This window comes from Curcuma longa, chromosome 3 (genome assembly GCF_044706935.1).
Source record: "Curcuma longa cultivar G26 ecotype Majalengka, Jawa Barat chromosome 3, ITB_CL_G26_1.1, whole genome shotgun sequence".
In the NCBI taxonomy this organism is placed as follows: Eukaryota; Viridiplantae; Streptophyta; class Magnoliopsida; order Zingiberales; family Zingiberaceae; genus Curcuma; species Curcuma longa.
Window position 1 is genome coordinate 13,115,793 of NC_133863.1, and position 12,966 is coordinate 13,128,758.

Consider the following 12,966-nt stretch of genomic DNA (forward strand, 5'->3'; position numbering starts at 1 on the left):
TGCTTGTGAGAAAATCATACATATATTCCTTCTTCGACTGACCAAAGAGGTTCTTCGATGGTACCCAACATTGATTCTATGTCGTCTCTACCCGTTAAGAAAACTCTTTTTATTTTTTATTTTGTCTCATAGACTTTACTTGCATTGTAAGGCATGATCATTAATTCTTTATCTAGGTGCAAGAACAATAATGGCATACTCGAACAACCATTACATCAAAACATAGGTGTAAGTAGAGATTTATTTGTGCATGCACTTGGCTAGGTCGCATGCATGGTTGTGTTCGTCACCCCAACTTAGGCAACGTGCACTAGAATTTGCACATTACTTGTGTTAGGACCCACATATGTAGCATATACTTTCTGTTGGGAAAGAATGACCTCAATAAACCTGTTATCAGATAACTTACAGTGGAATAATAATAATTTTTTTTCCCACTTTGTGTAATCAAATAGACAATACAAACCAGTTAACCAAATCTGACAATAACAATTAACTAAATCAAATAAAAATTTAGAACGACACCAATTTTAACGTGAAAATCTCAAATTGGGTAAAAATCACGGGACCGAGTTGGCCACTTAAATCTTCCACTATCAACAATAATAATGGGAACTCCAATGTTCAATACAGCAGCATAATCATCATTATCATCACCATGATGAATAATATAAGAGAATAAATAGGAATAAGAAGAATCTCACAAAATTATAAAAATCCTAAATTTCTTCAGTTCATTTTTCTAAAATCGGACAGACTTACAGATATCAAAATCTGATCTCCACCATTCAGAATGATGCCCAAGATGTTACGAACACACTGTCAAAATTTGACGATGATCCAACGGTTGAAACTCCGACAAACTGAGATTTTCCGAAACTACGCTAAAGAAATCTGAAAACCTTCTTTCTCTCCTTTTGTTTCTCTCGTTGCATCTCATGCGGCGGCTGCCATCCTCAATAAAACAAAATAAAGTCAAAGTGGGCTTAGGATAAAAGCCCAAATGTGGCCCATGTGGAGGGACCACAACACTTTCCTTAGAAGTAACACACTCCACTAAAACAATAACAAGGGAGGTTTATGTTGAGCATAAAATATAAGTTGGCTAATTTGATTAGCTTGTGTTACTCCTACTTAACATTAGGATTTGTGCGAGCTAAAGGGGAAGAGTGAATAGCTTCAATCACTTTATCTATTAGCGAAAACCATGAAGTGAATCCAATGAAATAAAATATATACAACGATAACAGGTTTGTTTTACTTAGTTCACCGTCTCCCAAGACCACTATATCCAATGCCTAATACCTAATGACTATTCCATATTATTCTTCTCTTTCTCGAATATCTTGTGGAGGGTGGAGAAGTTTCTTATAATACTTGTTGTATACAAAGCAACACAAAAACGAAAACACAGATAGAAATAAGAACAATGTAGATACAACATGTTACAAGAATGAATTTTCACTTTGGATGCTTTATTATCGCTTTGAATTGCCTCTTGATGGTAGAAAATACAATAACATTTCGTCTCCAAACCTTTAAGAATCGGTACTTTTGAGTTGCCTCAAAATCCTCTTTTATAAGGTTACATTTGAACTGATTTCCATCGATTATTTGCCTTCACCAATCAATTACCTTATTGTCATTCGACCTTTGACACTTATAGAATGACTCTTTTACCTTAGCAATTGATACTTGAGCCACATTAATCGATTACTTGCTTCCAACTAAACTGGTCAGTCGATTTGGAAAGCTTCTGTTTGCGTGACACGATTTACCAGTCGATTGCTTGTCATCAATCAAGTGCTAAATCAACAAATCCCCTTTTAAATCTTGAATTCGAGATTTAAAGTTTACCAATCGATTGATACTATCTAACAATCTATTGATAATCCTATTTTAGCCTTTCTAAAGTTGAATTCTCATATTATTTGATATCCGATTAATCTCAACCTATCAAGACTTCCTCTGCTCAACATCTGGTCATTCATGACCTACTGATCTAATGAATTTTCTTGTTGGACTCTTTGATCATTCACAAAAAGTGTCATGATTTTCATACCGTTCATCTTTTCAAAACATATTATCTTAATAGATGAAAATAATAAACATCATTGGGGTCCTCTTGTACCCAAATTCTTTTGCGCGCCATTCCAAGTTGGTATGACCTCTCGGATTTGTTGCTAAGAATTTTCCTTGACCTATTTAGGCTTCTGCATTCATGCCAAGTGTTTGGTCTTTCACGACTTACTTATATTTTTGTCATCTCCTATCACCAAGTATCTGGTCAGTTATGACCCATTTGAAAATTTCCTCTTGCAAACTCTCTGTTGATTAACCTCCTTAATCGACTTTTGATCATTAAGTGTCTAGTCAACTATGATTTACTTAGACTTTTCATCTCATGTCAACTCCCTATTGGTCTTTTCACTTTTTGTCAAGTTTCCAATCAACCTTAACCTACTTGACTCTTTCCGTCTTATGTCAATTAACATATTAATCAAATATCTAACCCAATTCGAGCCTTCTCTAGCTTGGTCAATCGAGCTCGATCATCAACTTGGACCCAAAATTGATTGCACCAACACTTAGGCTATGTTTAGTCGAGGTGAGAGACCAGAAGAGAGGATAGAAAATGTAACGCCCGCCCTTACCAGAGCCTTGACAAATTTTCTACTATTCAATAAAAATACACATATATTTTAAAAATAACTTTCTATTTTTCTCGACCCTTAGCAAAAGTCATTTATTCTCATCCATCCATAAGCTATCTAATTTTTCTTAACTTTCCACCCTTGACATTTAAATTGTTAGTAACCTTCAGATGATAATTGCACTATTAACCTTTAAATTATTTAGTTTGTAATATATATTATAAATAATAATATATGATTTGCTTTATAATTTATTATATTTCTTGAACTCAATTGGAATTAATGAAAAGTAGGACAGGGCGAGATCATGTCAAAGAATTTTTCTTTCCTCAAACTCACAGTACGTCATGTCACCCCTAGATTGTCTGATCAGTTGCTTTAGGATCATCCTGCTCGAGCCAACCAATCAATTCGATTCATTGGATCAATCCCAACCAATTAGCATGACCCTCCTGCACTACTTGAACCAATTGATCTAGTCAGATTGACTGTAATTGACCTAATCAATCATGCCAGCCAATCTGAGTACTGTCATTATTGAGGTACCTTCATTAATTGGCATGTCCAAGTAATGCTAGTTGTCAAAACCCAGGAATTGAAGAACAGTGCCATGAATAAGCATTAAATACTCTATTTTTAACAAAAACTCAAACTTTTAAATACCTAGCTACCAGTCCAAACACAACCAATCTAAAACTTCATTCCGTTCTTTCGCCACCGGACTCCGGCGAGGTATGGGAATTCCTGTCATCTTCCTCCTCCTCCTCCTCCTTCTCTACGTGGCCTGTCTCGCCGCCGCTTCCTCTAGCATCCCCGCCCTCATCGTCTTCGGCGACTCCACCGTCGACACCGGGAACAACAACCACGTCGCCACGGTCTTGAGGAGCAACTTCCGGCCCTACGGCCGCGACTTCTTCGGCAGCCGCCCCACCGGGCGCTTCTGCAACGGCCGCCTCGCTCCCGACTTCATCTCCGAGGCGCTCGGCCTGCCGCCCCTCGTCCCGGCCTACCTCGACCCCGAGTACTCCATCGAGGACTTCGCCAAGGGCGTCTGCTTCGCCTCCGCCGGCACCGGCCTCGACAACGCCACCTCCGACGTCCTCGTAAGTCCTCCGCACTGCATTATTAATTTCACCAAACCAATTTAACTGTCAAACTCAAAGTAATCAAAAATAAATAATAATAAATGATTCAATTGTAAAAAAGAAAAGAAAAAGCGGGAAGGGACTGCGTATGACGTCATGCATTCTTCCTCTTAATTAGCGAATGGCCGCCGCTAAATTTTAATGTCGGCAATGATAGATTCAACTACCAACAACCTGCTGGAAATTGCTGAAAAATATTAAATGCTATACCACTTCAGTCGAATACTAATTAAGGGGGAAAAAAACTCAGTTTATTTATGGGGAAAAAATGATCTTTAATTGAAATGACAGCCAAACCAACTGTCCGCCTCCATTTTCCGGTGCCGTAGTTATTGCTGCATTTAGATCATATTGCAATCCAGTTAGTTAATCACTTTATCTGCATGACTCATTGATTCTCTCCACGGCAAGTCTGTGATTCCGTTATGGAAGGAGGTGGAATACTTCGAGGAGTACCGGCGGCGGCTCCTGCGGTACGCCGGCAAGGCGGAGGCGATGCGCATCGTCGGGGAGGCCGTGTACATCATCAGCATCGGCACCAACGACTTCCTGGAGAACTACTACCTGCTGGTCACCGGCCGGTTCCTGCAGTTCACGGTGGACCAGTACCAGGACTTCCTGATGGACCGGGCGGAGGAGTTCCTCAGGGCCATCTACCGGCTGGGGGCGCGCAAGATCTCCTTCACCGGCCTCGGCGCCATCGGCTGCGTGCCGCTGGAGCGGACCACCAACGCGCTCGCCGGCGGCGGCTGCGTCGAGGAGTACAACAAGGCGGCCAGGGGCTTCAACGTCAAGCTGCAGCGGCTCATCGGGCGGCTGTGCGCCACGCTGCCAGGGTTCCGGCTGAGGTACGCGCCGGTCTACGACGGCTTGCTCCACATCATCGCCAATCCCTCCTCTTACGGTATGGACGTCAAATAAAAATCTAAGAGTAATAATACACTATGAAAACACAATATGAAAATTAAATGATACACTATAGATATGGGTCTCATATTTATATAACATATTCATACAATATAGTGTGTCATATTGTATTTTTATATTGTATTTTTATGTAATGTACATTCCATGAACCTAAATATACAACAATAACAATTAATATAAAAAACTCCATAAAAAGACATTTTTGTTTAATTAACGTAGGGATTGAGAACGTAGATTCAGGGTGTTGTGCGACGGGCCGCTTTGAGATGGGTTACTTGTGCGACGAGTGGAGTCCATTTACCTGTCCAGATGCGAACAAATATGTATTTTGGGATGCATTCCACCCCACGGAGAAGGTTAACTGGCTTATGGCGAAGACAACGTTGGAGACTAGTTTGGCTGAGTTCATTTGAGGGATATGATTAATTTCTACTACAATATAATTAATTGGATTCATTTTATTTTATATTGACTTAATTTCTTAATTTGGATCATTTGACATGCATGGAAAGGTTTAATTATATATTAATGATAACATATAACAAATGTATATGTGTATCATTCAAAATCAAAAGAGATTATCTGTAGAATACTTAATTTCATAAATATCTGTACAAACTTTATGTTATTTGCTTAAACCTCTGTGTTCATTATTTAAAGTTTGAGTTCATAGATAGGTGTGAATAATTTATTTCATATTTAATTAATAAACTATACATCCATCTCTTTTTATGAGAGAATGCCTAAGTAATTTATAAATAGCTAGCCAGTTAATTAAGTAGACGCATTATATATAGCATATATTACCTTAAATTCTGTTTTTGAAACATTTGAAAAACAATCTATACATATAGTAGAGATCAGGTACTGGAGGATATATAAATTGTTAACTATAGTATATATACACAAAAACATAATTAAGATGATATTCCTTAAATAATAGATAATTATATTTACCCTAACACTACGTGCAATCGTCCATCAGACAGGTTATTGATCGACTTCGTGGGTAATTTTACCCACATTACAGACAAAGCCTAGACAAATAACCATGAGGCTTGTTTAATTATCATCATAGTAAATATATATTATCGTTGCTCAAAACATGCATAAGTATCTGCAATCTTGTTTGTCACAGGATGTAAGTTTAACGTTTGCAGATATATATATATATATATATAATCGTCGTTTACAACTGAATCTCCACCTTTTATATATGTGTGCAGTACTAGATTTGTTCAGATGAATACTTACAAATGAAACGTACACTTGGATGTCTGTATCCCTAAAGGCCAATTCAATCTACTGTTATACCTTATTTTCTCGAAGGGAAATTGATTTCTGGCATGTATTTGTATTGATGGTATAGGTGCACGTACGTAATGTAGTGATCCTTTAACATTCATTCTGATTTGTTTAAAGAGAATTAATGCCTACCGCTCACAACATTTTGGATTGTTGTGTTTCTTCGCGATCCGTATTTAATTTGAAATTTGAATTGTTAATACGCATGCCGAAAGGGATAAACAAAAGAGGTGGCCAAGAGAGTGGGGCTGCAAATAATTTCGTAAGCATATACAAACAAGTTCCTCAATAACATCTAAATGAAGTTCAAGTTCGAAAAAAAAAATGAGCTTGAACAATTAAGAACTCGAGTGAAATTGAAACCCTTGTTTGCTCGGGAGAGATGAGAGATAACAATTCCGCCGACAGCAGTACGTAAGTCTTCATCGACTGCGCCCCTTTCAGCTGCAAACCCTCCTACACGTGTTTGCTGAGAAAGACCGGCCATCTGGGCACAAGCGCGTCAGCCAGTCAGCTGTCGATCATCGATCGGCCATCTGCAGGTGCTGGCGTCGCTGTCTCCGGCGTGGTAAGTTGACGTCGATCCACCCACCCACCGCTAATTAACGCCGGCGCATATGTATGCGACTTCCACACGCACCTGCATAATGTTGTTTGTACGTACGTGACTTGGGATTCAAATCCGTAGATCCAAACGTTAATTGCGCACGCCATTAATAAGCTGCAAAAATGGATCGTCCATACACTTAATCATCATTATATTCATGCACCTCCAAAACAAATCTGTCCACCTCCTCGCCATCCAGTCCAGCCAACAAATTAAATACATACAATTTACCCGTTAGACACGACGAATCAGAGAGACGTACAGATCATCTATATCACAGACCCTGAATTATAAACAAAAAAACAACAAAAAATACATACTATTTTGAAAAAGAAATGAAATGAAACTGAACATAAATTGGATTAAGATATAATTAATTTTAAGCAAATAAAAAGATTAATAACTTGATAAATAAATGATTTAAATCGATTCTAAAATTTTTGGGAGTAGATTTGTTGCATAAATAGTTTTAATTTATTAATAGAAGATTTTGGATTAGATTTGTTAAAATAAATAAATAAATATAATGGTTTAATTGGTACTACTGGTTCCTGATGATAATATTTAGCGACGTAGCTGAATAAATTGACTTATACGAGGCTTTCAAAGTCTATTATTGTGGGCTTCAATTCTAATGAATATTCTATATATTGATGTTAACTAATTTGGATTGGTCATTAGTTATAACTTATTTTAATACTTAAGTTTTAATGAAAACTTAGTTGAATAACAAAAACATGTTAAATAATTATATCAGAGGCTAGCACACATAGAATTGTTTGTTCTTGAATTTTGTTTTTTTATGGGTAATCAACTAAGAGTGCCAGACCTATAACATTCCATCATATTAAAAAAAACTTATCTATTCACTTGAAGACATGATTATTTTGATTTTAGTGGCATCTATCTTCTTTGTTGTTATCAAAGGCTTGATAAAACATCTTACACATGTCACAGTATAAATGTCCTTTTTTATTAAAAAAAATGATAAGACTTGTTGTATTTGTACGGCTGAAGCGCGCTCTCTCTCTCTCTCTCTCTCTCTCTAGAAGATTAAAACGATCGCATAGTCTTCAAACATATTTCAAACACTCACAAAATGGGAATAATTTAAACTTAATCGATAAAATTTAATTACATCTTAGATGAGTGCATCAAAATAGCATCATTCTTTTTTCATTTGTTATCAAAACAGCATCTTAAGAAAAAATGCTTTTAAATTACCATTAGGAACTCATGTTTCTTAAGCTCTCGATCAAATCTATCTATCTAATAAGAAATCATAAAATTATAAGTTGCGTAATCTCTTATATGTCACTGTCTCGTTTCCTATTATTAATACACAGATCAAATTCCCCCTGCTACGAAACCATCACAGCAAGCAGAACCAGTAAGGAACAAGGATCCAGATCAATCAATCAATCTCTCTATATATATATATTTATAATACAGAGAAAGGGAGTAGGAGTCGAGGAGGAGATCGAGCAGGAATTCGAAGCTAATAATGGAGGAATACAACAAAAGTCTCCTCGTGGGGGACAGACGGCCTCCCCTTGCAGCAGCGTCTAGTGGGGTGACGGAGGAGCTCCGGCGAGGGCCGTGGACGGTGGACGAAGACCTCCTCCTCATCAACTACGTCGCCCAGCACGGCCAAGGCCGGTGGAATGCCCTCGCTCGCTCTGCAGGTAATTTATAATTACTCTGCTCGATCTTGCTATGGATAAGAAATTAAATATCAAGAACTAGCTAGCAAACCTCACTGTTTTGAGCTGGAACAGGCCTGAAACGAACCGGAAAGAGCTGCAGATTCCGATGGCTCAATTATCTCCGGCCGGACGTTCGCCGCGGAAACATCACGCCGGAGGAACAACTCATCATCGTCGAACTCCATTCTCGGTGGGGGAACAGGTAATTGAACTGAGATGAAGGAGGAGACTTTCAAAGCTTTTTGAAACTCCTTTATTAATTGCCCATTAGAACGCCAATCAACATTTTTTTTTTAAAAAAAGTGACGAATTGAATGAAAACAAATCACTTGTTTATCTTCTTGCATTAATTTTCATTCAGAAGTAGACCAACCAAGTGAGTATATAAGATCATATCTTTATCGGAAAATTAAAGAGTACATGTAAGAGTGATATCTGTTTCATCTAGGTAAAACTAGAGTGTGATTTGATGGTTCAACGACTGCAGGTGGTCGAAGATCGCACGCTTCCTCCCCGGTAGGACCGACAACGAGATCAAGAATTACTGGAGGACGAGGGTGCAGAAGCACGTGAAGCAGCTCCGCTGCGACGCCGATAGCAGAGCGTTTAAGGACGCAATGCGCCGCCTGTGCATGAAGGCTGCTTCTTCCGCCGCAGCTTCCACCTCCGCCGGCCTCCTCGCCAATCCTTGGACGCCGGCGACCGAGACGGGGACGACGATGGTGGACATTTCTTCTAGCTCGGAGGACTATTACCTTTCCCCGCCGCCGCCCGGCCTCCTCGCCAATCCTTGGACGCCGGCGAATGAGACGGGGACGACGATGGCGAACATTGCTTATAGCTCGGAGGAGTATCACTTTTCCCCGGCGCCGCCCCAGCAGCTTTCTTCGCTCGGCACCGCGATCGGCTGGGAGGAGGAGATCGGCGCCGGCGGCATCGACGCCGTTGTTGGAGGCATCGACGCCGTACTCGGCGGTGGGGATGAGTGGACGGAATGCCACGTGGATTACCCCGGGAGCACCTACGTCGGAGGGGACTGGCCGTGGAGTGGCGATTGCTTGTGGAGCGACATGCAAATCATTTAATTAACTAAAATTTTAATCTGTAAAATTCCAATTTGTTTGAAGAATTATAAATATTTTCGTCAAACGTTAATATTAATCTAGACATAAAAAATATTTTCCCATTGATTCAATTTTTGCTTGTCATGCTCAACGTTAAACCTTGATTCTACAGGTCGGCAATAATGACCAAAGTAGTACAAGAATTAATATTTTAAACATGGAAATAATTTTTTATTTTAATTTTTAAATAAAAATATTAATTATTTTGAATAAAAATAGAAGTACCGTTAACTTTGTGAAAGTGAGATGTAAAAATAATTTTCAAGTGAAAAAACAATGTATTTTTCACAAATAAGACTCCTAAAAATCTTAATTTATGTATTTTTCACAAATATCAACATAAAATAAACTTATATTTTTGCATTGAAAATATAAAAAACTTAATTCACTATTCCGATTTGAATGCGAAGGTGAATTAAATCTCTCATAAATCATAAAAAATTAACTCTTTAAGATTAGGTGACGATAACTTCTTAAAATAAGGACGATGATAAAAAAGAATATGCTAAAGCGACAAACGGAGTCGACTGAAAGAGTCGATAAATGGAGTCGATTGAAAGAGTCGACAGATATAGTCGATTGAAGAAGTTGATAGGAGGGAAATCAACTACCAAAGAATCAACTATCCCTAAAAAGATTTAGCAAGATATTAGAATGGAACCAAGATGCACTTTGGTATTGTCCCTACGACGCTCATGTTAAAATAGAATGGAGAATATCAAATGTTACTATGATCTTAATTAAAGATTGCACACCTTTAACTTTGATCTAAAAAATACAATACCTCTTATAGAAGAGAACAAACATGTCTCTTCATTAATGGAAGTCCATGTGTCTTTTCCTCTGGTTTTAACGGTTGAAATCTCTTTATATATTTAAAGCTAATCATTCATATCTTTCTTAGATCAAGGAGAAGTCACATCCCTTTAGTCCTCAAATGAGCAAATAGTAACTACCCTTTTATATATAATGGTTATAATTGATACAACCTTTTATATGACCCCTTGTAACTAAGTCATGCCCCCGAGACAGGATTGAGTTAGTTACTATGGAGCAGACTTACTAAAGTAGGCAAGGATCAAATTTTGACGAAGCCGAGGCAATGCCCTCCCCGTAGTGATCAACTGCAGCTTCTCGATTTACCTCTTCACAGATGGTCGTGGAGTCGATCATGTGGGGCTGCTGGGTGGTGGATTCTACCTTGTAACTTAGCCATAAATAACTATATTAATGGCGTAACTACTTGGATGACAATACCCTTGAAGTAGACTCATGAATTCCCTTTTGAGAATCTAAAAATTTTGAATTTGTTCTCATACTGGATATATAACATTAAACAATAAAGATATCTGACTTTTTTATAATTGATCTGAGTTGTTGATCAAGACGACGATCTGACTTTTTTTGTGATCGATATGAATAAATGGAAAATGATCTGACTTTTTTCTATAACAGATCCGAATAAATAGGAGACGATCCATCTTCTTTCTATAATAGATCTGAATAAATAGGAGATGATTTGACTTCTTTCTATAATAGATCCGAATATATATGAGAGGCGATTCATCTTCTTTCTATAATGAATTTGAATAAATGGGAGACGATTCAACTTCTTTTTGTTTAGAGTATCATGTATCACATAATTTGACCAGGTCAAAAGTTTTTTTATATGACAGAAATATTGATAGTCAATATTTCTAATCTCTGAATCACAAGCCCCCTTTCTAAGTCTAGTTGAAGGAGAGTATAAATCGATCGACTGAATTGTAATTGTTGAAATAGAATTCTTAGAAATAAACTTATTGAATGTATTTGTCCTTAGTTACCTCTAACCACACCTCATAACATCAACATGCTAAAGAACTATTTGTGTATATAAAATTGATTTGTATGTTACACTACATTTTTAAGATCATGCCTTGAATTCATAAATCTCATCCAATAGTGACAATCACTGCACTCCCTAACGTAGATCGATGATTTTTCCCCTTTTTGATTTTAGTTCTTCGTTCCTTTCCCTAACGTAGATCGATTGATTTTTCCCCTTTTTGATTTTAGTTCTTCGTTCCTTCGTCGCTATGTTTTGACTGTCTTCTTTCTCGAGTGCTTCTCAACTATTCCCGCCTCTTCCTCTTCAACGAGTTTATCTCCTCAGTAAGTTTCCTTTTGATTTTACTTGGGTTCTTTTTTGCATTCTTTCTTTTGGAGTTAATCTTGTGTGCATATTCATTATAAACATGGATTCATCTTTGTGGTTTGAAACAACTTCATCAATCTATAGAAGTAGATAATACCTTCATTCGTGTTAATTTTAAAATACCCTTTGAGTTTCGATTGCTAATCCCAAACTCTACACAGCATCCTCATCAGTCACTAGAAGGTTTTACTACTTTCTTCTTAGGGCAAATATAGGGTGGGCTCAGATTTTCAATTCTTGCTTTCTTTGAAGAAATTTTTGTTGGTGCCCTGGTTAGTTTTGATGTGATCGACCAGGTTAAGTTAGGTCTTGTGTTTTGTTAATCCCTCTGCTAAGTGCGCAGGAGCTTAGGTACGGAGGAAGTCGAGCGTAAGACGTAGCGGACGAGAAGGGTTGCGCGGGGAAGTGAGCCGACGGGCTTGGTGCAATTCGAGGGACGCGAAAGCTGCGGAAGAGTACGCCGGTGGAACGAGAAGGACGTACGCGACGTCCAAGAGACGAGAAGCCGGGAGGAAGCACGCTCGAAGGGCGAAAGGCCGGAGTCGGGTTCGGGTGAGCCTAACTCCGGTTGGCCAGAAATCACCCAACCGACGATTCAACAAAAAGTCAACAAAAGTCAAACTATTGACTTTGACCGTTGACTTTGACCGCTGAATTTGACCAGCGAAAAGACTAAAACTTGGACGTGACTTTTGAAGAAAAAAAAAGAGAAAAGATAATTAAGTTTTTATCTTTTATTATACAAAGATAAATACTTAATTATTACTAAGGATAATTCTTTTTATCTTTTATTAAAGATAAAGTTTATCCTTATTTAATCAACGGCTACAAATCAAGCTTATCAAAGACCAACGATGAAGATCTCATCTACAGATCAATGGTTAAGAGCAAAACCTATCTACGATCTACGATTAGGATTTGTTTTCTTAACCTATAAATAGACTTAGAGTTTTAGAGTTAGATCATCAATTGCTTTGTATTCTTTCTTCTAGCTAAGTCTCTGTGCTACAACTGTAAAGGCTTCTCCGCCTAAAGGAGTTCTGAGTGAGCATTAATCGCCTTGGAAGCAACGATCCAGTTGCAACCAAGTTTTTTATTAAAGAGACGAGTGCTAAATTCATTAACCGTCTATTCACCCCCTCTAGCCGGTCCAACCTGATCCAACAATTTTAAATATTTTTTATTCCATTGCATCAATTGGCTTCTAATTCTTTTAACGGAGTAGTCATGGTATTTGATGAGTATTATGACTTGCAATTAACATCTATACTATCTTCCACTATTTCTTTTATCAAGAAGAG

General features: G+C 37.9%; 2 protein-coding genes across 2 annotated transcripts; both read left to right on the top strand.

Moving 5' to 3' along the window:
• The first annotated feature begins 3,388 nt into the window (after positions 1 to 3,388).
• On the top strand, positions 3,389 to 5,139 carry LOC141824073 (GDSL esterase/lipase At4g26790-like). Its single transcript, XM_074711306.1, has 3 exons — positions 3,389 to 3,757; positions 4,211 to 4,703; positions 4,946 to 5,139. The coding sequence occupies exons 1-3, from the start codon at positions 3,389 to 3,391 to the stop codon at positions 5,137 to 5,139; spliced, it is 1,056 nt and encodes a 351-aa protein (XP_074567407.1).
• Positions 5,140 to 8,142: 3,003 nt separating this feature from the next.
• On the top strand, positions 8,143 to 9,429 carry LOC141823730 (uncharacterized). The gene is made up of 3 exons (XM_074710982.1): positions 8,143 to 8,323; positions 8,417 to 8,546; positions 8,832 to 9,429. Exons 1-3 carry the CDS (start codon positions 8,143 to 8,145, stop codon positions 9,427 to 9,429), a joined length of 909 nt encoding a protein of 302 aa, XP_074567083.1.
• The last annotated feature ends 3,537 nt before the right edge of the window (positions 9,430 to 12,966 follow it).

Bases quoted from the DNA above. Each gene is read 5' to 3' on its own strand.
- LOC141823730 (XM_074710982.1), top strand. From the start codon at position 8,143: ATGGAGGAATACAACAAAAGTCTCCTCGTGGGGGACAGACGGCCTCCC. The intron at 8,324-8,416 runs GTAATTTATAAT...GAGCTGGAACAG, and splicing joins TGCCCTCGCTCGCTCTGCAG to GCCTGAAACGAACCGGAAAG. The intron at 8,547-8,831 runs GTAATTGAACTG...CAACGACTGCAG, and splicing joins CATTCTCGGTGGGGGAACAG to GTGGTCGAAGATCGCACGCT.
- LOC141824073 (XM_074711306.1), top strand. From the start codon at position 3,389: ATGGGAATTCCTGTCATCTTCCTCCTCCTCCTCCTCCTTCTCTACGTG. The intron at 3,758-4,210 runs GTAAGTCCTCCG...CTCCACGGCAAG, and splicing joins ACGCCACCTCCGACGTCCTC to TCTGTGATTCCGTTATGGAA. The intron at 4,704-4,945 runs GTATGGACGTCA...TAATTAACGTAG, and splicing joins CGCCAATCCCTCCTCTTACG to GGATTGAGAACGTAGATTCA.